At 37.1% G+C, this 23,443-nt stretch overlaps 1 protein-coding gene across 1 annotated transcript in view; it reads left to right on the forward strand.

Annotated features, from left to right (window-relative positions):
- The window catches only part of LOC110451606 (dystrophin-like), a 172,870-nt gene extending 151,830 nt beyond the window's left edge, over window positions 1-21,040 (forward strand). Inside the window, exons 37-39 of the mRNA XM_021499727.1 lie at window positions 15,065-15,457; window positions 17,270-17,442; window positions 20,962-21,040. Coding sequence (XP_021355402.1) covers window positions 15,065-15,457; window positions 17,270-17,442; window positions 20,962-21,040 — 645 coding nt within the window. The remainder of the gene's footprint in view (window positions 1-15,064; window positions 15,458-17,269; window positions 17,443-20,961) is intronic.
- Window positions 21,041-23,443: the final 2,403 nt, after the last annotated feature.

Genomic DNA, 23,443 nt, shown 5'->3' on the forward strand with positions numbered 1-23,443 from the left:
CCACCCCCCCACCCCCTTCCCCCTCACCGCTATTTTGTATGTAAGGGATCAGGTTGGGGGGTGGGGTTAGTAGTGTTACCCATATCCGTCCTGTCTTGGTCCTCCTGTCAAATCACATCCATTGTCATGACTCGAAGTCTACGAAAGAATAAGAATACCTAAGATGAATTTTATTGTCCCAAGGTCAATGCCAAGGTCACTGTTATTATTAATAGGTCAAAAGCAGCATCAATGGCACATCCATGTCTTACAGATGTCCTCTAGTCTATACGAAACTTTCCCAGTCTCTTTTGCTGAAAAATGATTGAGGCTCCATTGTGATAGTAATCACCGTCTGTATTAGACAACCCTGCCATTTTGTTTCCTCACCAACTGATACATATCTGATAGTAGTATCGTCTGTATGCTATGTGTCTCACCTGTAAGCGTACACTGATGGACACATTATCTAACCCACTAGTATGTCTCGCCTGTAAGCTTACACCGATGGACACAGTATCTAACCCACTAGTATGTCTCGCCTGTAAGCTTACACTGATGGACACATTATCTAACCCACTAGAATGCCTCATCTGTAAGCTTACACTGGTGGACACATTATCTAACCCTCTAGTATGTCTCGCCTGTAAGTTTACACTGGTGGACACATGATCTAACCCACTAGTATGTCTCGCCTGTAAGTTTACACTGATCTACACATTATCTAACCCACTAGTATGTCTCACCTGTAAGCTTACACTGATGTAAACATTATCTAACCCACTAGTATGTCTCGCCTGTAAGCGTACACTGATGGACACATGATCTAACCCACTAGTATGTCTCGCCTGTAAGCTTACACTGATGGACACATTATCTAACCCACTAGAATGCCTCATCTGTAAGCTTACACTGGTGGACACATTATCTAACCCTCTAGCTGTTTTATATCATAACATCCCGCTATGTTTGTACCCAGTACATTGTATCTTTAGGAAACCATAATTGCTTTAAAAATATTATTTAACCTGAAAAATGAACATATCCTTCAACAGAAACTGTATTGATAGCAAGTCTGTGGGTTTAGGTAATAGTTGAGCTCAAAAAATATTCACAACACAGAGGGAAAGATAGGATATATCTGTTATAGGAAGCCACATTCTGATTCTGTGTTGTACGCACTGTTTGATACTTAAGTTTTAGGATAAATTCTGCATCTATTGTTCTTGTATGAAGTCAATAATGCCTCATAGAGAGCCTAACTGTAGGTTGATTAGGTACCTCAGCTTCTGTAAAGAAAAGTTCATGTTAGTAACAATTGTATTTTCTTGTAATCTGCTCCTTTGGAACAATTTGCACATGATGGATGTCATGAGCTGTGTGCTACGTTGCTTCTGGGGTTTTTAAAGTGAAATTTCACATGCTTAGGTTGAAGGTATATGTACAAGAGATTTTTTTCTAAGAGGTTTTTATTTAAAAAACAAATCTGTTATGTTGGCACTAACACTGGTGGACCCTTACCGTGTATTTTTTTCATTTTTTCGNAACTTGGACATTTAACTGCTGATGCAGAAGTGAAAGGTTAATGGTGTTCTGTCTGTAACTTTATAACAGGTGAATCAGCTCCAGGTGTGTGCAGGCCTTGAGTTTACTGTAGCTGTACCTCAGTGTACAAATACACTACTCAAGTCAGCAACAATGAAAACCTCCCCCTCCCTCCAGCTATCCTTTCCCTCCCCAACAACCCAACATAGTAACAACACTTTCCTCTCCTTCTCAATTCCTGCTGTCCAAATTCACTGTCACAAGAAAACAATGCAGCCACCCTGCCAACCTCTTTAGATAACAATTATTATAAAACCTCATCAATGTAACAGTATGTCTGATTGGATTATATTGATAACATCATGAGGAAATATAACATCATGTTTCCCTCTTGTTCTTCAGTTTCCCTAGTCATATTTCTCTTATTTGGAACCTGAAAAAATTAGCAAGAGGCACCCTATCTGAGTTCTGAGGGACTGAAGCAGTACTGTAGATTATTGTTATTGTTTTATAAAACAATTATTGCCATTGAGGTGGGAAACAAAATTGATTATTTACCATTTTGAAAGATGGTTAAAGTTCAGGGAAACAAAAAATCATATTTCCCTTCCTCTTCATGATATAAATGATAGATGTGGGGATTGGGGATCTATCTCTGTTGTTGTAATGAGTGAATTAAGTAACATAGATCTCTACATCTCAACAACACCTGTCCAAAAGTCAGCTCTTCATATACGCTCATTGCAATTTTCTGCCACATTCCTTCAGGGAATTTTATGTTGTGCAAATTGAAGTTGCTATCTTTAATTTTTTTATATGAAAATAAAGATGTCTCATTAAGTATGGAAATAAATGGCAGTATACAGTTACCAAGGTTAGTGAAGCATTTTTACATCCTATAATGATTACATGTTCAAGAATTCTTGGATGAAGGTTAGCATTCCAATATTGCAATGACAGCTCCGGTATTTGATCGGCTGGTGTTTTGACAATCAGCCAATCAGAAGCTCGAGATGATACTGTTACAGTTTCTGGATATTCAGTGACATTTTCCATGGCAATAAAATGGTGTCGTAGCTGTCTGAGTGAGTAGATTCTGTAGTATTGAAGCACAGTGTCAGTACAAGTATATATAGTCTACTGGAAACACTATAACAACCCGAGGTTGGCCAACATTCAAACTGGTCTACGACCAAGATTTCATGGTGGCTCTATACCAATAAATCTAAACATCCAGCCAAACATACAGTCTTTCAGTTAATAGCTGTCTCACCCTTTTAACATGTTAATCCTTTGTATAGAAGTGAGATTGGCACTGTTGTATTAGGGATATCTTTTAGAATTTTTCAGAAGGCCTCAGATTACATGCAATCAGTGTAAAAAATGAGATATGTTAAAATCTTTTGATAGGAATACAGTGAATTTTTGTAAGCAATACTGGAGGGATGGTATATTTTGGGGAGGTAGGGACGGACAGAACCTTGAGACTTTGAAATACCTTAGGTCTACTAAAGAGGTGCTTGTTGCCTGCTTTACTGATTCCATGTTTTGTTAGCTTTCACACCTACACAACATTCGTGGGTGCATTCAAAAAACTTTCCATTTTATTTCGCAACAATCCTTGTATATTTCATCATTTTGTATCATACTTTTGTTCAGTTACCATTAGTTTAAACCATTGTCAAATCATCCATTAAATTTTCTTTTTTTAAATTCAATTTATAGAAAATATCTCATAAGAAGCTCAAATTCTACTATTACCTATTTTCCCTCCATCCTGCCATGAAGATGACTAGCTAGATTTCAGTGAGTGTTCTCTGACATGCCGACCAGCTGTGGGAGTCAGCTATTGTTTTACTTTACCTATAACCATGGTTTGGTTTTGTAGTTTTGTTTTGTCAATCATAGTCTTTTGATCTCAAGCATTCAACACTTAATCATCCTGTTCTGTTTTCCATAACCATTTCCCAGATTAACGTAACAGGGTAGAAAATCGTAGCCAGCTAGCGTCATTATCAGCCTCTTCCTGGTACTCTTGTTTCGTAATGGTTGCTCTCGACTTATCATTAAAATTAGAGTATCAGCTTTTTGGCTACTTAGGTGAATTTGGTAAAATCTCCGTGTAATGCTGCTTGGCTTGTTTGCCAATTTTGAAATTCAATTAAAAGTTTTTGAATTTGGATGGAATCAGGGAATAAAATAAAAGGCTTTAACTGTAATTTATTAATAGCATTTACAACAACACTTTTGTGAATGTTTCGTTGCTATTTATATTTGGTCTGATATGTAAATATTCAATGAATGAATTTATCCTGATTGGTTTGAAACATAATTTCATGAAATTCACTTGTTTGGATTCAACCTTGTATGACCTTGAATTTGTTTTGGTAAGGGGGGCAACTCCGATTTGGAGCTATTTGAACAGCTATTTAACTTTTATTATTGTTGATTACTTTTTAACTCATTGAAACCTGAAGACACATTTGAACTCTTCCAATTCAAAGGTTGGAATAGTTCTTTGTGAAAGTTCAGTGATGAATGAGTTAAACCGATATTTTGGTTTGTTTAATTATTTCCTTGTCAAGGATCTGTTTCTGTTGTATAGTACATGCAAATCCCATGCTGGTAGAGTTATTAACACATAAAAGGTGATTCTCGCAGAATAATTTTGTTTGGAAAAGCATATTAACCAGCTTCCCCACAATTTCGTTATTTTCTTTAGAAGTTTGATGTTAAAAATAGTTATTATCTAGTCCATAGTAAACAGATTGATGTATATTTCCTCACAGTCTGTGCTGAGTACATATTACACAATGAGAAGTGAAAGCGAGGCTGCAGACAGTATACCGTTGTTAGGGAGCTTGAATCATGTGTGTGTAATTTAGTCGAGAAGTCGTTAAATGATGTATGATGCTGTGTGATATATAGTTACATGCAGTATGCATGTCAGATGGGGGAGGTGTGTGTCGCTTCATCCATCATTTACCTGTCATTTTCACCTGGAGCTCGTTAGCTCTATATAATCATCTATACCTGCCGCCAGGCTTTGGAGTGTTATCTTCATCAAATCTTCCAACCTTCATTACCTCAGTTGATCACAATATTCTATCTATGCAAATCTGTTTGTTATCTTTCATCTGGTTTGGTAATTATGAAAGTTGATTAGTGCTTCTTATATAATCGTTCAACCTGAGTTTGTTTCAGTTGATGTTTTATGGGTTAGGTTTTACTTGCATTTTATCTATCAAGAAATGTTGATTCATTTGAGTGTTTCATATATCAGTGAAAAAGTTGCTATGATTTTTCTTTCATACTTGATTATTTGCTTAAACAGAAACTATTGCCTTGATGCCAAGGAAACATTGCCACATCATTGCCAGGGCATTGTTTTATGATTATCGGCTTGTTGCTAAGGGAACAACAGTGCCACAATAATGTCAGGCAGTGGTTTTCCTTGCACCCAAGGAATCGTTGTCAAGGAAACAATGCCACATCATAGTCAGGACATTATTCATGTAAATAACAAAGGGTTACCAATAAACAGTGCCATGCATTGTTTTAAGGACTTTCAGGTTTTGTGTGAATCACACAATTTGTACTATATAGGAACAGTGCCATGTATTATTGTAAAACATTGGTTTCATGTAAGTCACAGTTTCATGCCAAGAAACAGAGATCACTACCTAGCCCTTGTTGATAATCGAGGAACCAGTTGTCAAAGTGGTTGCTATAGGTACTAGTCTTCTTAAGATGTCCCTGGTTATTCTGTACAGATTCCTGGCATAGTTTTCTCGCTTTCTCTCGTCCAGACGTTAAAGCATACCTGTCCGTGGTACAGGTTGTATATAATGGTGTCTGCCGGACAGGGCACCCTTGTCACGATCATTGATGTGTGATGACTGCAGTCCACAACAAGTAAACCATTGGAAGTTCTAGAGCTGGAACATCCACAATTATATGTGTAGTAGAAATCTGTTGATGTCCCAGTACAATTGTAGCAGACACAGACTTACATTCTTCATTAGAACATGAGCCAATACAGGGAATTACAGTATTACCACTTTGTCAGTTTAGGGGCCGTTAGGAAGGCCCTTTCTGTACCTGGTCCTGTTTTATGTGACAGATTTATTGGTTTTCCCTGATCCCCCATCTCCACCTTGTCTGATGTTCCCTATCTATACAAGTGTATGGCCATGTTCCCTACAAATTGGTACAGATAGAGATAGAGGAGGATGAAGGTTTGTCAGAAGCTTGGATCTCATACACAAGTCATTGCTCCTTGGTTGGACTGCCACTGTGTATATCTAGCTGTAGGTCAGTGATAAACCTACAAAATTACCCTTTCTGGACATGACCAGACCAATCAGAACAATGATAAATGTACAAAAATACATATGATTGGGTTCCTGTGGGTGTTTGCTTTGTGCTCTCACGGCTGCTGAACTGGTACCCATGTTGTAGTACCAAAGTCAACGATAACTGTACAAAAATACTCTCCATTGTTTCTATCAGACATGATCATTGGCGGTAGGGAAACAGAGCTCACAGATCGGTGATAAATGTACAAAAATAAGAACTATTGGGTTTGTGTGCCACTTTCCTGCTATCATGGATGTCTATTGCACTTTTATGTCTGTGGCTGTGGGTCAATGTTAAAAGTACAAAAACAGTCCCTATTGTTTCTATCCAAGCTTGACTTATTACCTTGTTTCCTGTCAGGTCAATGAAAACTTTTACAGAAATACTTCCTCATGCATTCTTATGGGTGCTAGTGGCCTCTTATTAGCCTTTGCATGAATACACTTGTAGTTGGTTTTTCTCAGGTCAAAGATGTGCTTAACCATTAAACACTCTTCCGCTGGTCTCTGTCCATTAGCTTGACATCTCGTAATATGATCAAAAAAGACTTTCTAAGCTTACCTTGCTCTTGATGAAGGAGATTTCCAAAGCATGACATTTCCTGTGATGAAAAAGAATTTTTCTCTAAGGTTGACCTATTCCCTCAAGGTTTTCTTTGTTTATAAATTGATATTTCTCTTGATGAAATAAAGACATTCTCTCCAAGCTTAACTTTTCCTATGATGAAGTAAACTTTAACAAAAGTTTGACATTTCCCTTAATGAAGTAGACTTAACCGTAATGCACAGCTGGATTTATTGCATACCTTCATCTGAATCATACAAAAGTTATCCACTTTCATTCCTAAAAAATTATTGGGATCGATAATACTGGAGGTAACTTCTCGTCTGGTATGACTTCTTTACCTCAAATTTAGTTTCTAGGTGTTTTGTCTAAAATATTCTAATTTGATCAGAAATGTTATTGAGGATTTTACCTCCTTTCCTAGATCTGTGCCAGTTTGGTACCAAGTTTTAAGTTAAAGGAAATGTTTTCCATTAAAGATTCATTAAAAGCACAGCTATTGTTTCTATTAAAAACAGGTTAGGGTAAATTCATTTTCGGATTTAAAAATATTTTGTGATATCTTGATTAAATCAGTATATTGTCTAAAATGTCTTTGGAAGAAACATGTTTATAAAGAACATTTTTTTCATATTTAGCTCACCTGCCCGAAGGGCAAGTGAGCTTATGTCATGGTGCGGCGTCCGTCATCCGTCGTCCGTCGTCCTTCTGTCGTCCGTCCGTCCTTCCTCGTCCGTCAACTTTTCCTTTAAACAACTTCTTCTGAAGAACGGACAGGCCTACAGTCATGATATTGGCTGAAAGCTTTGTTGGTAGGAGCCCGACAAAGTTTGAGAACTAAAATGACCTTGACCTACTTTCAAGGTCACAGGGGTCAAATATGTCAAAAACTTCAAAAAACTTCTTCTGAAGAATTAAAAGGTATAGAATCTTCATATTTGGCTGATGGCTTTCTGGGATGGAGCCCAACAAAGTTTGAGAATGAAAATGACTTTAACCTACTTTCAAGGTCACATGAGTCAAATATGTCAAATGCTTCAAACGACTTCTTCTGAAGAACTGAACAGTATAGAATCTTTATATTCGATTGATGGCTTCCTGGGATAGAGCCCGACAAAGTTTGAAAACGAAAATGACCTTGACCTACTTTCAAGGTCACAGGAGTCAGATATGTCTAATGCTTAAAACGACTTCTTCTGAAGAACTGAAAGTTATAGAACCTAAATAGTTGGCTTGTAGCTTCCTGGGAAAGACCCAAACAAAGTTTGAGAATGAAAATGACCTTGACCTACTTTTAAGGTCACATGAGGCAGATATGTGAAATACTTCAAACGACTTCTTCTGAAGAACTGGAGGGTATACAACCTTAATATTTGGTTGGTTATTTCCTGGGAAAGAGCCCAACAAGGTTTGCGAATGAAAATGACCTTGACCTACTTTCAAGGTCACAGGAGTCAGATATGTCTAATGCTTAGAACAACTTCTTCTGAAGAACTGGAAGGTATAGAACCTAATATTTGGCTGGTTATTTCCTGGGAAAGTGCCAAAAAAAGTTTGCGAATGAAAATGACCTTGACTTACTTTCAAGGTCAAAGCGTTCAAATATGTCAAAGGGTTCGAACTACTTCTTCTGAAGAATTAATAGGCATAAAATTATAATATTTTGCTGGTGACTTCCTGGGATAGAGCTCACCAAAGTTTGCGAATGAAAATGACCTCAACCTACTTTAGAGGTCACAGAGGTCAACAACATTTTAATGGATTTGTTCTTAAGAACTAAAAGAAATGGATTCATAAGATTTGGCTGATAGCTTTTTGGAATAGAGCTAACCAATTTGAGAAGGAAAATGACATTGACCTACTTACAACGTCACAGGAAAAAATATGTCAAGCAACTTTCGAAGAAGAATAAAAAAGCATAGAATCTTATAATAATATTTTGCTGATAGTTTCAACAGATGGAGCCAACAAAGTTTGCGATGGAAATATTTTTAGTGCAATATAATATTTAATGAGAAGATTCTACTATGACTGCTTAAATATTCAGGTGAGCGAATCAGGCCCTCTTGGGCCTCTTGTTTACTGAATGCGGAAGGATATTATACTCGGTATATAGAATTACAGTTTAAAGCTTCAGACATTTACAATGTTAGAGGTTGATGATGGAGGAAGTGCTGATATCAAAGAGACTATATATACTCACCGCAGAGATTAGATTACTTGTCTGTTCCATTGTCTTAGTGGTGTTTATAACTTCACAGAAAATTGAAATGAAAGTATGTTTACGATCTCGAATATTTATATGACATGGGTAAACAGTTACGTTGAATACAAGGAAGTGGTGCTTTTTTTTAAAGAGTCTATTTATGTTGTGTATTTAGTAGGCCACACAACACTAGCCAGGTGTATTACATTACTGCTGTCTTACCTGATTTACATAATGGACTCTTCCTACTCTTTCATCTGGATCAGTCAACAGTGTGTTATAGGGGTTTTGGAACTGTGTATAGTTGAGGAAACCATTCCAAAATCTCTAGAAGTAGTTGCCCTTTTCACAAAACCATGTACATTTAATTATCTCTTTTCTACATAATTTCTCAAGTGAACATATTGTGGGTGTTTCTCATGTTTTTTCGTTGCTTGGAAGGTAATTAATGTAAACACTTTATCCTTTATAAATCATAATTTGTAAATATTTGTAACATTTTCTGGAAAATGAAGCGTGACAAGATAATTAAATTGCTAGGCTAATTGTACTAGACTTTTTCTGTTAAAATAAGTCTATAACAACCATTTGATAAAAGCCATCCATTTTTTTTTTTTTTTTTTTTTTTAGAAAATATTGAAATCGTTAACCGAGAGCAACACTACACAATGCTGATATTGTTTTCAGATTTTTTTTTGCTTATATAGAAAATAATCACCATTCTAGAAATTTTGTTGGAAAAGCAATTAATTTGAGATTTTTCGGCAGTTTAGAGCTATTATCAGGCGGTAACCCTGTTTATCAGGTAATCACTGGGGGGGCTTATGTAATGCAAGATCTCTTTTGGCGTGCTCAGACGTGTGATGCAGGGGTTCAGGGAAGGTCACACCATAACCACCCATACTATCATTCCGGCAACAGATAACTCCCCCAAAATAGAAGCTTCCCTTATCTAACACAGTAAGAATTTTTGGAAAGAGAAGTTGATGAGTAAAACGAAAGTTGGATGGAAGTGAGGCTGGGGAAGGTCAATATAATGAGAGGTGATTCGGTGCATCAGCTGTGTTGGAACTCTAGTTAATTGCTTAACAAATCTGTCAAGTATTTTTCTTCTCATAATTTCTCTTCCAAATAATGCTTCTTCTGCTTAGTTTCCCTTTGTCTCTGAAAACTCGAGTCTTTTCCTCCTTCTGGGTTATTCTTCTGTCACTTCACCATCTTGACTTTCTGTCTGGTCTGTTGGCTGTTGCTGCCTAAAATACTCTCATTTTACAACACATTATCTTCTGTCAATGAAGAGTCTAGGTCAATGATTGTATCATGATGTTATACATTTTGTGAAGCATTGTGCCAAACAAGTCACAGTAACCCCACATCTCCCTCCATCACATAAGCATCATCAGATGGGTATTGTGTGTCAGTCTGTCATACAGAAGTCCTAATTGAGTCTTTGTGCTGTCAGATTCTTTTTGACATCTTGATTACAACATAAACAGGCCATTTGGCTTTTTTTAGTGACCTTGGTGTTCCATTGTTTAATGGCACAGGGATTCTTTGAGTCTCTTAAATATGTACAAAAGGCACATATATGTCTAGATCTAGCAAATACATACAAAAAAATGTCTTTTCATGTCTCAATCCAATACATTACTATCCTTTACATCCAGTCTTTGGACACACTCATATTTGGGTCCAGTGATGTACTTTTGGTCCTGTGCTTGGTACCTGAACATGTTTTTATTAGATTTCCGTACTTAAAGTCTATTGTTTTGGGACACTTTATTAATTTGATCAAGTAACTTATCAATTCAAAAGATATGTTCTAAAGCATCCAGTCTGAAGTTGTTAGGTGACTATATATATCACTATATAAATATGACATTCATTAGCAGGTGACAGTGAATATTGTCAACCCCGAGAAAACCATTGTCACCCGAGGCGAAGCCGAGGGTGACAATGGGTTTTTGAGGGTTGACAATATTCACTGTCACCTGCTAATGAATGTCATATCTATTTTGTTACACCAAAAGTCAATGTAGCTTAGAAACGGCAGCAAACCTCGATAATGACATCTTGTTTGTTGATAGTCTGCTGTTTACAATCGCTATCGCACCGGCGCTTGATGAAATTGGCTGTTGCCATCAAACGTTCTTGTGACCATCACGGTGGGGAAACGAAGCGGTGCACGCACTTTTTTTGCGCATGTGATATTTTTCACTGTCTCATGGCAATATCACCCGCGCCCCTTAAAACCAATGTTTTTTCGGAGGGTGACAGAGATTTTTGTTTAATTTTCTCCCAACCAATCAAATAGCTAGAAATTGAGGTGTAACAAATGTAAATATTACATGCTGGACCGAATTTCAGAGTATTACAGCTGGACCTAAATTCTGATTCTAGGCTGATGATTTCTTAACAAAGTGTTGTCAGAGATACACAGGTTTTACCAGAATCCATCTGTCCTCCAAATGTGTTGTATTGCTCTTCATATCTGATTCTTCTCCATCTGTATCTGCCTGCTGAAAACCATATAATGCTCATTAAACAAAACTGTACTTATACCGATACTGTTATGTATTGGCACACAGTAACAGCACACAATGGTATACACACTTACAACAGAAGTATAGAGTTTAGAAAATAATGGTCTATGAGAGTAACAGCAGTTAAGTGTACTTTACTGCCTTCATCTTCCCCCTCCTTTCTGTCTACCCCTTCCCTTCCCTCCCACCCTTTATCCCCATATCTTAATCCCCCTAGCTTCCTTCCCCTATGGCTCTCTTTCCATCCATCCACTGTTTATTTTTTCCATCCATCACTCTCCCTATTTCCTTTCCCTACCAGTCTTGATTCCCTCCCCTCCGGCCTTCTCCCAATAGACAGTTCCTCTCTCCATACCAACCCCCCTCCTGACCCATTTCTCTCCCTCCCAACCCCAACCCCATGCACCCCTACCCCCACCCCTGAATCCCTGCACCTTTATATGGCCAGATGTAACAGAGTTGGGTTCCTATGATCTTTGATGTTTGCCACTTTACACTTTGTATATGCAGTGTTTGAACATTCAGGCCTCCTGTTTCAGAATCTTGTAAACTTTTGGTTTTTATCGCAGTTTTATGACATGATAAAATGAGAAAATCTTGTGAAATAAAACTCAGTTGATTTCCAGCCTGCCAAAAACAATTGACGGTCTACAGGTTCTTTGAAAATCATTTGTTACACAACATTCCTGATAAAGTAGCAGTCGAGCTGTGTTTGTTCTGTACTGGTACTGATTAATTCATTCACCCTATATAACTTTGATAAACTCTACCATGCATTAATCTGGGTAAGTCCATTATGGTCTATAGTGGTGAAAGGGTTAAGGTGCATGGGTAATATAGTGGTATCTTTATTGAGTTGGATAAGTTGTACATTGGTCCTAATTGAGCTGGATAAGTTATACAGTGGTCCTAATTGAGCTGGATAAGTTGCACAGTGGTCCTAATTGAGTTGGATAAGTTGTACATTGGTCCTAATTGAGCTGGATAAGTTATACAGTGGTCCTAATTGAGATGGATAAGTTGCACAGTGGTCCTAATTGAGCTGGATAAGTTGTACAGTGATCCTAATTGAGCTGGATAAGTTGTACAGTCGTCCTAATTGAGTTGGATAAGTTGTACAGTGGTCCTAATTGAGCTGGATCAGTTGTACAGTGGTCCTAATTGAGCTGGATCAGTTGTACAGTGGTCCTTATTGAGCTGGATAAGTTGCACAGTGGTCCTAATTGAGTTGGATAAGTTGTACAGTGGACCTAATTGAGCTGGATAAGTTGTACATTGGTCCTTATTGAGCTGGATAAGTTGTACAGTGGTCCTAATTGAGCTGGATAAGTTGTACAGTGGTCCTTATTGAGCTGGATAAGTTGTACAGTGGTCCTTATTGAGCTGGAAAGATTATTTTAGAAGGGGGAGGTAGAGAGTGCCAGCTATCTGGTATAATCAAGCTAATCTTCATTAGTCCTTGAGCTAGATGGGATGTATCCGGAGGGGGAGGGAAAGCCATTTGGTGCTATCTCACAGTCCATCTTGATGTGTTTCAAGCACCTGCTTCCATGTTAAATATTTGAGTAGAAATTGGAGATGGTAGATTCATGTACTGATATAAGTAATAACACTCTAATACTCAGCATTCTAATGTTTTCCATGTGTATTTGGATGTTTAGATATGTTGGTAAGTTGAGGGTGTCTGAATATACACAGCACAAGTTTAAGAGTCTGTTTATTTACGGTGATGGGAACACCTGAGATAGTTTTACCATGGGCTAAAATATGTGTAAAGTGTAAGTTTTATTGTGTTCCGTTTGTACAGGGATTAAAACAAGTAGCCTAATAAATGGTATAAACCATACCATTTTATAGTGTAGTAATTCAGTCAGACATTTACACATCTGTAAAGTTCCTTTTATTCAAAGGTATTCAAAGATAATTAAGAAAATATGGAGATTTTTAATCAAGTGCATGTATAATAAATCGGTTTATAGTCCAATTGCGAAGTTATAAAAAGGAATCAAGTTTTCAAAAAATTATCCATAACGAGCGAGGGATTATTTGGTAATTACCTAGGGATGTCGTTAATTATGAACTTTATATCTTGTAAATGATTTATTGGATCTTTGTTATCCACAAAGTTCATTTATCTACAAACCGACAGTTTATTGTCCATCAATGTTCTTACTTCCTGTCTTTTCTTTATTACCGCTCTTTTCCTGATTGTGCCGAGGGAGCGGTTCACAAATTATCATCTGTGGTTATAGGGCCTTTGCAACCAGCCAACATCTTTCTCAACTCCCTGGGGAGCATATAGCTGGTGCTGCCATTTCAGTGCTCACAGCTAGCATTCTACAATTCTAGCACTGCCCATGCAACCACATACTCATTTACAGCTGAGTAGACTGGAACAAGCAGAGTAAAGTATCGATCTTGCTCAAAGGTTGCATGAAATTTGTTGTTTAATTTACACGAATAAATGACACAAATCCTGATTATGTGATAAAAAGGATCTTGCACTCGTTTTCATTTCATATCAATTGATGAAACTTTTCATTTTAGCTTGCCAGAGGCTTATTAAAGGCTCGCTAAATTGAAAAATTCTTAGATTTGTTTCATAAATCTCGTATGAAATGGAAACGCATGTAAGATCCTATATGTAGAGAGCATTACACAGGTTTCCTGACTAGTTTGTAGAGAAATCTGTTCCCAATCTGTAGGACCTCGCTACTGAGAATCATGGAGCGAACGTGTACCCAGGGTGCACCAGGTGCAGACATTTTGGATGCGATTCCCTACAATAATTCACAGCTATGGTTGAATGATATTGTGTTTGTATATAACAAATCGTGTGATAGAGATCAGACCTATGGTGTAGAGTCGTTGTAGTGTGTTTGTATATATTATATCGTGTGATAGAGATCAGACCTATGGTGTAGAGTCGTTGTAGTTTGTGGTAGATGGTCGGGTGATAGAGATCAGACTTGTGGTGTAGAGTCGTTGTAGTTTGTAGTAGATGGTCGGGTGCCAGCACGTTTATATGGCTTGGTGCATTTGCAATGATACAATGGTAGTTAGCTACATTTGTATGTCATTCCCAGTACAGACACAACAGGTGCCCTTCTGTTCTCTGCTAAATACCTGCCGTACACAATCACCGTCTACACAATAAACTATACCTGGCCAACTCCATCACGATACACAACCCATACTATATACCTGGTCGCTGCCTCAGTGCCCAGTGTCTACAGTACAGTATTCCTTGTTATTCCCTTGAGATTCCAGCATCTTATACCAATAGCCAAAGACTTACATGCTGTTCGTTTAATTCCATTGATTTTTTTTTAATCTGAGAGTTTAACAGACATCTTAAGTATATGATATTGACTGGTAAATATGTATTTGTTGAAAATGTCGAGACCTGGTTAAAGAAAAATATACATTTCATTAATACAATGATTCAGGAGTTCTTCTTATTACTTTCATTTTCGAAATTACTTTTAAGAGGGCTCTGTGTAGCATGAGAGCCTCCTGAAACTGAAGAGATGAACTGCAACTTAAATGTTGACTTAGTGGACGTTTGTTCCAAGGGTATCTTTGCTTTCTTCTTTAATACCCTGAAGTGTGTTCAGGGTTGGGGCGGGGTGAGTTGGAGATTTAAATACACTTCTGGTGGAAGGTAGTCTTGCCCTGTCTTGAATGTATGTAAGAGTTCCACTGTGGTGTTGTGCCAAACTAATTTCTGTCTGATTCATTGACCCTGTGTGTGTCATTTGTGAGTACTAGATATAACGGAACAACATTGGAGTTAACACATCACTATGTAGTGGCCATTAACAATACTCAACCTGTTAATATAAACTGGTGTTCTCTCGTGTTTCAGGCCTTCGAAGATGAGCTGAAACGACGCCAGGATAAGGTCAACTCTATCAGCCAGAAAGGTGAAGAGCTTCGTCATGAGGGTGCTGCTGCCATCTTGGAACCAGAACTCGTTGGTTTGAACAAGAGGCTCGCTGATGTCAGCAACCAGGTGGTACGATACCGACAGCCTGTTAATGAGGAGACAACTCATGCAGATTCAGCGTTCATCTCAAGGTCAAGAGCACCGATCATGATGACTGCTCCCATAGCAACATCTGGGAGGTCACCAGCTAAGTTCCTCGATGACCTTCACAAAATCCTGGACCAGATTGGAAACATCCAAGGAATGCTACGGTCTCCGGAGCTTCACAGCAAGGAATTTGAGAATCTCTCCCACCAGGAAAGACTTCTCAAGGTAACTTAAAGAAATAAAAATACAAAGAAATCTTTGAACCCCTTATAAGACATAGATCCTTATCTGCTTCTTATAATTGCCTTATCTATCTTTGATTCATATCAAGGTAAAGGTACGCCTACCAGCAAGTTGAGCTTTATATTAATTAGAACAACTGTCACTATGTCAAAGAAACTCATAATGGAACTCTTCGTCGCAGTTAAAACTGATACAGGGGTAACCTTTGCCTTAATTTTCTCTAGATTATCTTGACAAAGTACATCTAACCTGAGGAAGGGTCAAAGGTTGAAATAATTCTGCAGATATTTCTAATAAACATTGTCTAGAGACTGACAGAAAACTGTGTAAGGCACTTCAGTGAGTTTTTGACACATACAGTAGCCCTCATTTCAAAAACAGATTCCTGTTAGTCAATTACCATTTTACCAGACCTTCAAGCATCCAGCTCACATGAGGCAACAGATTCCAGTTGGTATTTTATAAAAAAAAAATCACCTGAAAAAACTGGTGCATGCGACTATTGAGTCATCTTCTGCGTCCTTGGTTTCTCTCAAACCGTTTCTGTGCCATTCCAGTGAACTGATCACATTAGATCCGTTTTAGATACGTTAGGCAAATAAACATTCACCAAGGTGCTTGTAACATTGGCGTTGCGGATAGGGCAATGATGGTCCTATATTTAGCATTTCAAAAACAAAAATATTCAATTAAAGGTTTCTAAATGTGAGCCAGATGATGCCGTCGAGGAACTTTCCACTTGACTTCTTTGTTGGACCACGATTTCCACTTAGGCGATGCTTCATTTCCTTTGTCTGTTTTTAGTAACACGTAAATAAACCTAAGTAAGATAAATATTTCTGCATTATGAGGTGAGCTGAGTGATTTAAAATAAAACATTAAATTTAACTGAAAATTATACATTTATATTAATTAATAAAAAAGTATACGTTTATCAAGTGTTTTGATCAGAGTCATATTTTATGCAATAAATTTCGAGTGGTGAATGGCTCAGAGATTGTTAGGCATCATAGCAAAAATAGAAAATGGTTGCCCCACGGCTTATTGACAGTTATTTGCAAGTAATCAAGGATTTAATTTTTGTAGTGTTATATTTCTTCATTATAAAGAACTGTTTCTCATTCCAGCGTCTATAAGCAGGCATTTCTTGTCCTTTTTACTATGAAAATTATAAAATGACAACCAAACTTTGTTGGAAACGGCCACTTTTAGCTGTCTTAATAGCAAAAACACCAATAACACAGATTGTAACAAGACAACCCATTAAGTGTATTTTACGTATGTGATTAGGATTTTGGTTTTGTTAAAGATGGGGTGCTGTTGCTTTTCAGCAATATTTTCCCCTGTTTTGAAAATAAACTATCACTAATGAAATAGAAGTCTAAAGTTGAGTTCAAGAAAACAAGAAAAGGCAAAGTAAAATCTGAGAACCTTTTCATTTGAAAGTAGAACAATATCACACAAAGAAACCTGTTGTGGCTTACAGTGTCTATGGATGGGGTTTTAAAGAACCACAACAGTTAAAGCCATAAAGTACTAATCAAAGATTCCAAGAAAACAGATGTGTTTCGACTTTTAATACATGTAACAAAGGCCATTATTTTTCAATGCCTTCGCTAGGAGTCGAACCCGGGACCTCTGGATTACTAGTATTACGCTCTCCTGAATGAGATTAAGAGAAATTCTTTCTAGCCAAGTAGGTAGGTACGTAGTGGCTAGGGTGATGCATAAATTATAAAAATGTGGTTATAATTGAGGAAATTTAATCAAGATAAATGTTTGTTGTATTTGTAGAAAGTGAAGGAAGCCCTGAATCTGGTACAGCCAGTTGTGGAGGAGGCTGAGCGAGGCCGACAGGAAGTGCTACCCCACTGTAGTGGGGAGGAGGTGGGCAGGCTACGACTCGACACGGAACAGGTCATGGCCGAGTGGAGACAGGTCAACGATACATATATCACCAGTCACAGGTCAGTGAATGCCACTTCATCAGTTAGAAACAGTATTGCATTAGTTTCATCTGTTAGACTGTGGTTTGGTATTTCGACAAAGGCTTCAAGATAGTGGGAACGAAATATCACCATACAAGGTATATTGTATACAGGGGAATTGTTTGTTTTATACTTTGACCTCTGACCTAAATAAAAGAAACACTTTCTTGAGCATTTCTCTCAAAATGAGTATCATCTAGAAAAGAGAAATGTTGTGAATCAAAAAATGTCACTGTGACCTAATTTTTATCTATTGTGTTCCATCATATCCTGATTTAATGACATTGCTTAAAGGACCTAACTTCTTAATGAATTTTATCCAGCTCAAAAGTCAAGAATGAGAATATATCTCTGATGAGTTACAGTCATTCTCTATTTCCTTTTGTCTGTTTTGGCACTTTATCATACCAAATTCTCCAGCTATTTTATATTTAATGAAGTCATACCAATGAACAATGTATCGAGCACTGGTCCTATTTGGTAATTAAGACATGATACCTAGTGATTATGATATTGACAAACTTATTTACAAAAACTAAGTATTTTATCTTTGATGTTATTGATGGCTATTATTGTCTAGGAGGCTCACTCCATCCTATCTTGATGTAATGGGAGTCTTAGTCAGGTAAATATCCTAATAACACATCGACGATTGAGGTGTCAACACTCCACGGTGGGACAAATTGATATTAAACACCTACTTCTCTGACTGATCACCGAATTCCTGAGATCAAAAGATTTCTGATTAGTGTTGTCACTGCTGCACACTAGTTGGGGAAACTTTGATGTAAAAAAGGCTGCACCTGCTGTGATAGCTAGGTGTGCATGTACTCTGGGGGTACAGGGAACAAGTACATCTGTACTAAAGCAGATGTAATATACAAACATCGGTATCAAAACAACATGTGTTTATTTCTATTTTTTGTGTGTGTATTTGCATGGAAGTCTAGAATTATCTGCTGAAGTGTAGTAGTATTATTGAGATCTACTTTTCTTGTATCAAGGAGGTTATACTCCAAACGGACATATACACCAGAAGTGTAGTAGTAGTATTGAGATCTACTTTTCTTGTATCAAGGAGGTTATACTCCAAACGGACATATACACCAGAAGTTCAAAAGGTAGCTTTCTGTACCTGGACATTCATCCGAGGATAGCACTAAGCTAAACCTGGGTGCTGGTTGTGAATTTCACCGGAGTTACCTCCCTTCATACTAGCAATAGCTTATAGTTAACACTAGATGACTATAAATGTGTATTGTTGTATTTCGATTGGTAACCTACCTCCAAACATAACATAAGAAGTAACACTAAGTTGATTATAGTATCTGTTTAAGTTGATGTTCAAGTAGTCAGTTTTTGTCCTTTAATACTAGGTATACTCTCCTTTAATCTGTTTCTAGATACCTAGTTCAGCTGGATCAAATTATTTTAGATTTGTTTTTTATTGACCCCTATAAACCTGAGCTTGACCCTTATCCAGAGATTGGTCAGAGAATAAATTATCTGTAAAACTTTTCATTTAAGGCCTCAAACCTTTCTGCAATGGCGTGCTATTTCACCATTGTAATTACTTTAACAGATTTAAACTCCGTCTTACCTGACCTTACACTGATTTTGTTTGACCAGCGTCCAGTGGCTAGACAATAAAATTTCTCAATTATCTTTTATATTTATGTGTTTGACCCTTTGTACCTATGTTGGTCATTTTGTAAAGCCAATAACTGGACAATCAAATTCCTCAATTATCTTATGTATTAACATATTTGACCCTCAGATTCCATAACTGGACATCTAATTTATTATTCTTTTTTTTTTATAAATATATTTAAACTTTTTCCATATAGATACTTTCGTTTGACACAGAAAAATTCTTTTCCTATGACAGTAGAAACTTGATAATCCACGCACATTCCTTCCTAAAAAACATATTCTGAATAAACCAAATCATTGAAACAATTTCTGTGGATAGAAAAAAATCCACTGTGAATTCTTTGAAAACCAAGGGTCATAAGAAGTATGCAATTATACAAGAAAAAATATTGTATCAGAGGAAAATGTGTTTTTTTCTAATCAGGGAAAAAAAAGATAATTTCAGGGGCTATAATTTCATATGTAAAAGTGTTGGGTTGACTTACATCCGAATGTTGGCCTCTTCAGGAAAAATGTGGAAGTTAGTGAGGGGGATGAGCTTATTTGTGATAATGAGCTTGTACGTGGTTACACTATTATATTCGTTTATTTTGCTTTACAAATACATGTATTAAGTGAAGCAATAATCTTCTACTCCTGACACCATATAAATAATGGCTAAAACTGTTCTGGTCCAGAACAAAAAATAATGCCAGGAAACTGATATTTTTCTTGTTTGGCCTTCTAAGATCTGCCATACACGTGTACTCTGGTGTCACATTAGACCATAATTGTCTGTGATGAATAAAATCCCCATGTTCATATGATAAATTCCCCAATTAAATCCACGTATGTTCAATTTTTAGCAGATCCATGTCCTGCGGTGTATCTGTGGTCAATGGTTTGACCATTACACAGGTAAAACTGACCACACATTATCTGGCCGTAATCGGTCCTATTGTAAGTAAGTGTTGAGTAAAACATCTTCCCTTTCACTGTGACAAATGCTAGTCCATACATACAATGGCTTAAGTAAAAGTTTACACAGAAACCTAGTCGATCTTTAACGGTCAGTAATACTAAATTACCTTACCACCCTTCACAGTTGTTAGTGGTCAGGCGTTGGTCAGATAATAGACATTTTTACCTGGGCCCATGGCCTGAGTAGGTCATCACCTGTACAGTTATGTACTCTAATGCAGGAGGTAGATTTGGACCTAGCTGTCAGTTCTATGAAATGCTTGTATGAAACTAGCTCCAAGCGGACCAATCTTTGGTGAATGTGTTGTGGGTGCCATTATACCCAGGTGATGATGGTATCATAATGCCAACTAGTCTCCGCTAGCCCGAAAGGGTCATAAGTGGGGAAACTACCTGGACACTCATCTTCTGGATACCAGTCACTGTCAGAGCATGGAGTTAGGGATTATTGCAGAATACTTTAACCTCAGATCCAGGACATTGTCATTTAAGAACTCAGTTGGACTCACCCCTGGATTTGACAATGAGAAATAATGCGGTTCACATTTACTTAGGATGTGCAAACATTAATTAGTACAGATTTAATATATGCATAGTGCTGCTTTTTGGACAAATCTTTATAATATATGATTAAGAAAAAAATAATTTCTTGTGACAACTTCTGTTTTCTAACGATGGAAACCTCGTCAAATATTGGATATTGAGCTAACCATATTATTGTGGAACTTTGGACAAAGTTTCTATTGATTTATTTTTTAATTTGCCCGCCGGTATGTGTATAGTTGATATCCAAATTACATGGAAATCAGAGGATTAATTCACCATTTGTGTGACTTGGAAGCATGAAGGAGGAAAAAGTAATATTATCTCACCTGTTTACATTAGCCTTCATCTAGAACTGAGGATGGCCAAAATCCAAGGTCGAACTATCGTGGTCAAGTACGACCGAGAGAAGTTACTGTGAGTAGTTTCATTGTTTACCTGCAAACACTTACCTGTATATCTTACTACCTGTAATAAAATACAAAGCAGCAAACTTTCCATGTTCACCTGTATAGGAATATTGGAGACATCCAAGTCCCAAACAGTCCTTCCACATCCACTCATTGTATATTTCATTCCCTGACATATGATCTGTATATGCATTAATTGATGATCGACCTTCGTATTCCACAGCAAAACTTTGCGTTATTATACTCTGACATACATTGTAGGTATGGGGGTAAATATACCGTAGTCATCACTTTAATTGTCACTTTGTCTGAAGTAAAAAGCTTGTGTACAAGATATCTCATGAACCCCAGATTCAGCATACATTTATACCATGGTATAGTACGTAGTATCAAGTTCTACGCCAGGTTGTACTTTGGTGGGCATCGGTTAAGACTAAGGGGTCAAAAGTCAAGGTCAAAGGTCACACTTGACCATCTTTCAAGTAGAAAGCAAAAACATGTTGTACAGTATATATTATGAACACAGATTTAGTTCATCTGTGCACAATAGTATGATAACATTAGATTTCGGTGGTCATTGGTCAAGGTTAAAGGTCAAGAGGGAAGGGGAGAGGGGTTGGGAGCTGTGGGCCATTAACATTTACAAGTTGTACCATAATATGTCATTCATTCTGTAAGGAATTCATATTTTTTATAGAAAGTATCCCTAGGGACCCATGTAATTTATAGATGAAACTTCAGGGAATCCATATAGTTTTCAGACATTTATCTATACAGAATCTATATATAACAGTTTATAGACATTCTCTGCCCATTTGACAGATAGATACCACGGTACTAAAAGACTTGAATATCTCTGTGAACTAATTCTAGGTGTTTGTTGTGCCTTAAAGATAGTTGATCAATAAATGTGCAGTTTACAGCGAACCATCTGATACTTGCAGTGACAAGTCTGGTGGTTTTTGCTGTAATTCATGTCAAAACGGGTATAACTGCGGCTTCTTTTCGATTCGTATTAAAGAGAGAGAAAAAAGACATCTTATAAATCTGTTTCAGTTTGTCACGTAACGTTAAAGTGTAGCCGACATTGATCTGTTTATCGTTGGAATTCTGAGGATATACGTTACAACATCAGCAGTTTATATCCGAGCATGTCTATACCTGCTAGCTGTTCTCTACATTCTTAATACATTTATGGCTGAAACAAATAATGCACTGACTGATATTACCCCCCTTCCACATTCGACAAACACACGCACATACATTTACCCCTAGCTCCCACATCTATGGCGGACCTCAAACGTCACAGCCTTAACCCCCTAGCTCCCATATTTTAGTCCTATCTTGCAAATATTCCTCATGGCAGCAAATCATTATTTATTTCCTAAGCACCACTTTGCATTTTGAAAGCAAGCACATTTTTTGTCATCTATATCATGATAAATTGTGGCTGTATCCCCATGTCTTACTGTCGACTCTGCATGAGGACAGTTATTGGTTTAAAATGTAAAATATTCCGTGTTCACCTTTATCACTGAGCGTAAATATATTCCAGTTGTCAGATCTTGTTATGTATCGTTCAATTTCCTTACAATTGTATATTTGTCAAATGCTACAGAATGTTGTTCCGTGTACATATCATGCCAGTTTAAAGACTCCAATAGCTTATTATGCTACATTGTATTCTTTTGTCTTACAGTTCAGTAAGGTTCTACAGAAAGCAACTTCAATGATTAATTTGGTTTTGTTTCATCAATCGTGATTTTCGTAACTTGAATTAATTAAACCCTGAAATTCTCATCCCACAAATCTGCTCATCATTTTGTCATCATTTATCTCATTTGTGCAGAGCTAAAATCTCACAATAAATTATTATAAATAATATTTTGTGTGTTGAAAATTAACATATGATATCTTAATATACAATGGACAACCTCGTCCTTTCAGAGACGGGGGTATTTGTTGGATATCTATGGTAAAGAAGAACCATTACAATGAGGTTTACATATAAGTGACAGTGATGGGGTGTGGGGGTTAAACTTGTTGGTTGTAGTATTCTACTGTAATACATAACGTCACCATGAAATATGCATATCAGAAATGGTGGGGGTTGTGTGTAGGGTGGCTACGGTAAGGTGTAATGTCAATGGTTATAAGGACTGTTTTGTAGGATATTTATGGTACGGTACAACATTATGAACATTACATATTTTAAATATTTAGGATTGTGTGTAGTGTGTCTATGATATGGTACAATGTCAATTACAATGGCATTTGTGATGGTGACATCAAACCTTGCCATAAATATTCAAAAAACAACCCTCTTCATCATCTCTGATATGCATATATCATAGATGATGAAGAGGGTTGTTTTTTGGATATTTATGGTAAGGTTTGATGTCACCATAAAAAAT

This window comes from Mizuhopecten yessoensis, unplaced genomic scaffold (genome assembly GCF_002113885.1).
Source record: "Mizuhopecten yessoensis strain PY_sf001 unplaced genomic scaffold, ASM211388v2 scaffold6135_1, whole genome shotgun sequence".
NCBI lineage: Eukaryota > Metazoa > Mollusca > Bivalvia > Pectinida > Pectinidae > Mizuhopecten > Mizuhopecten yessoensis.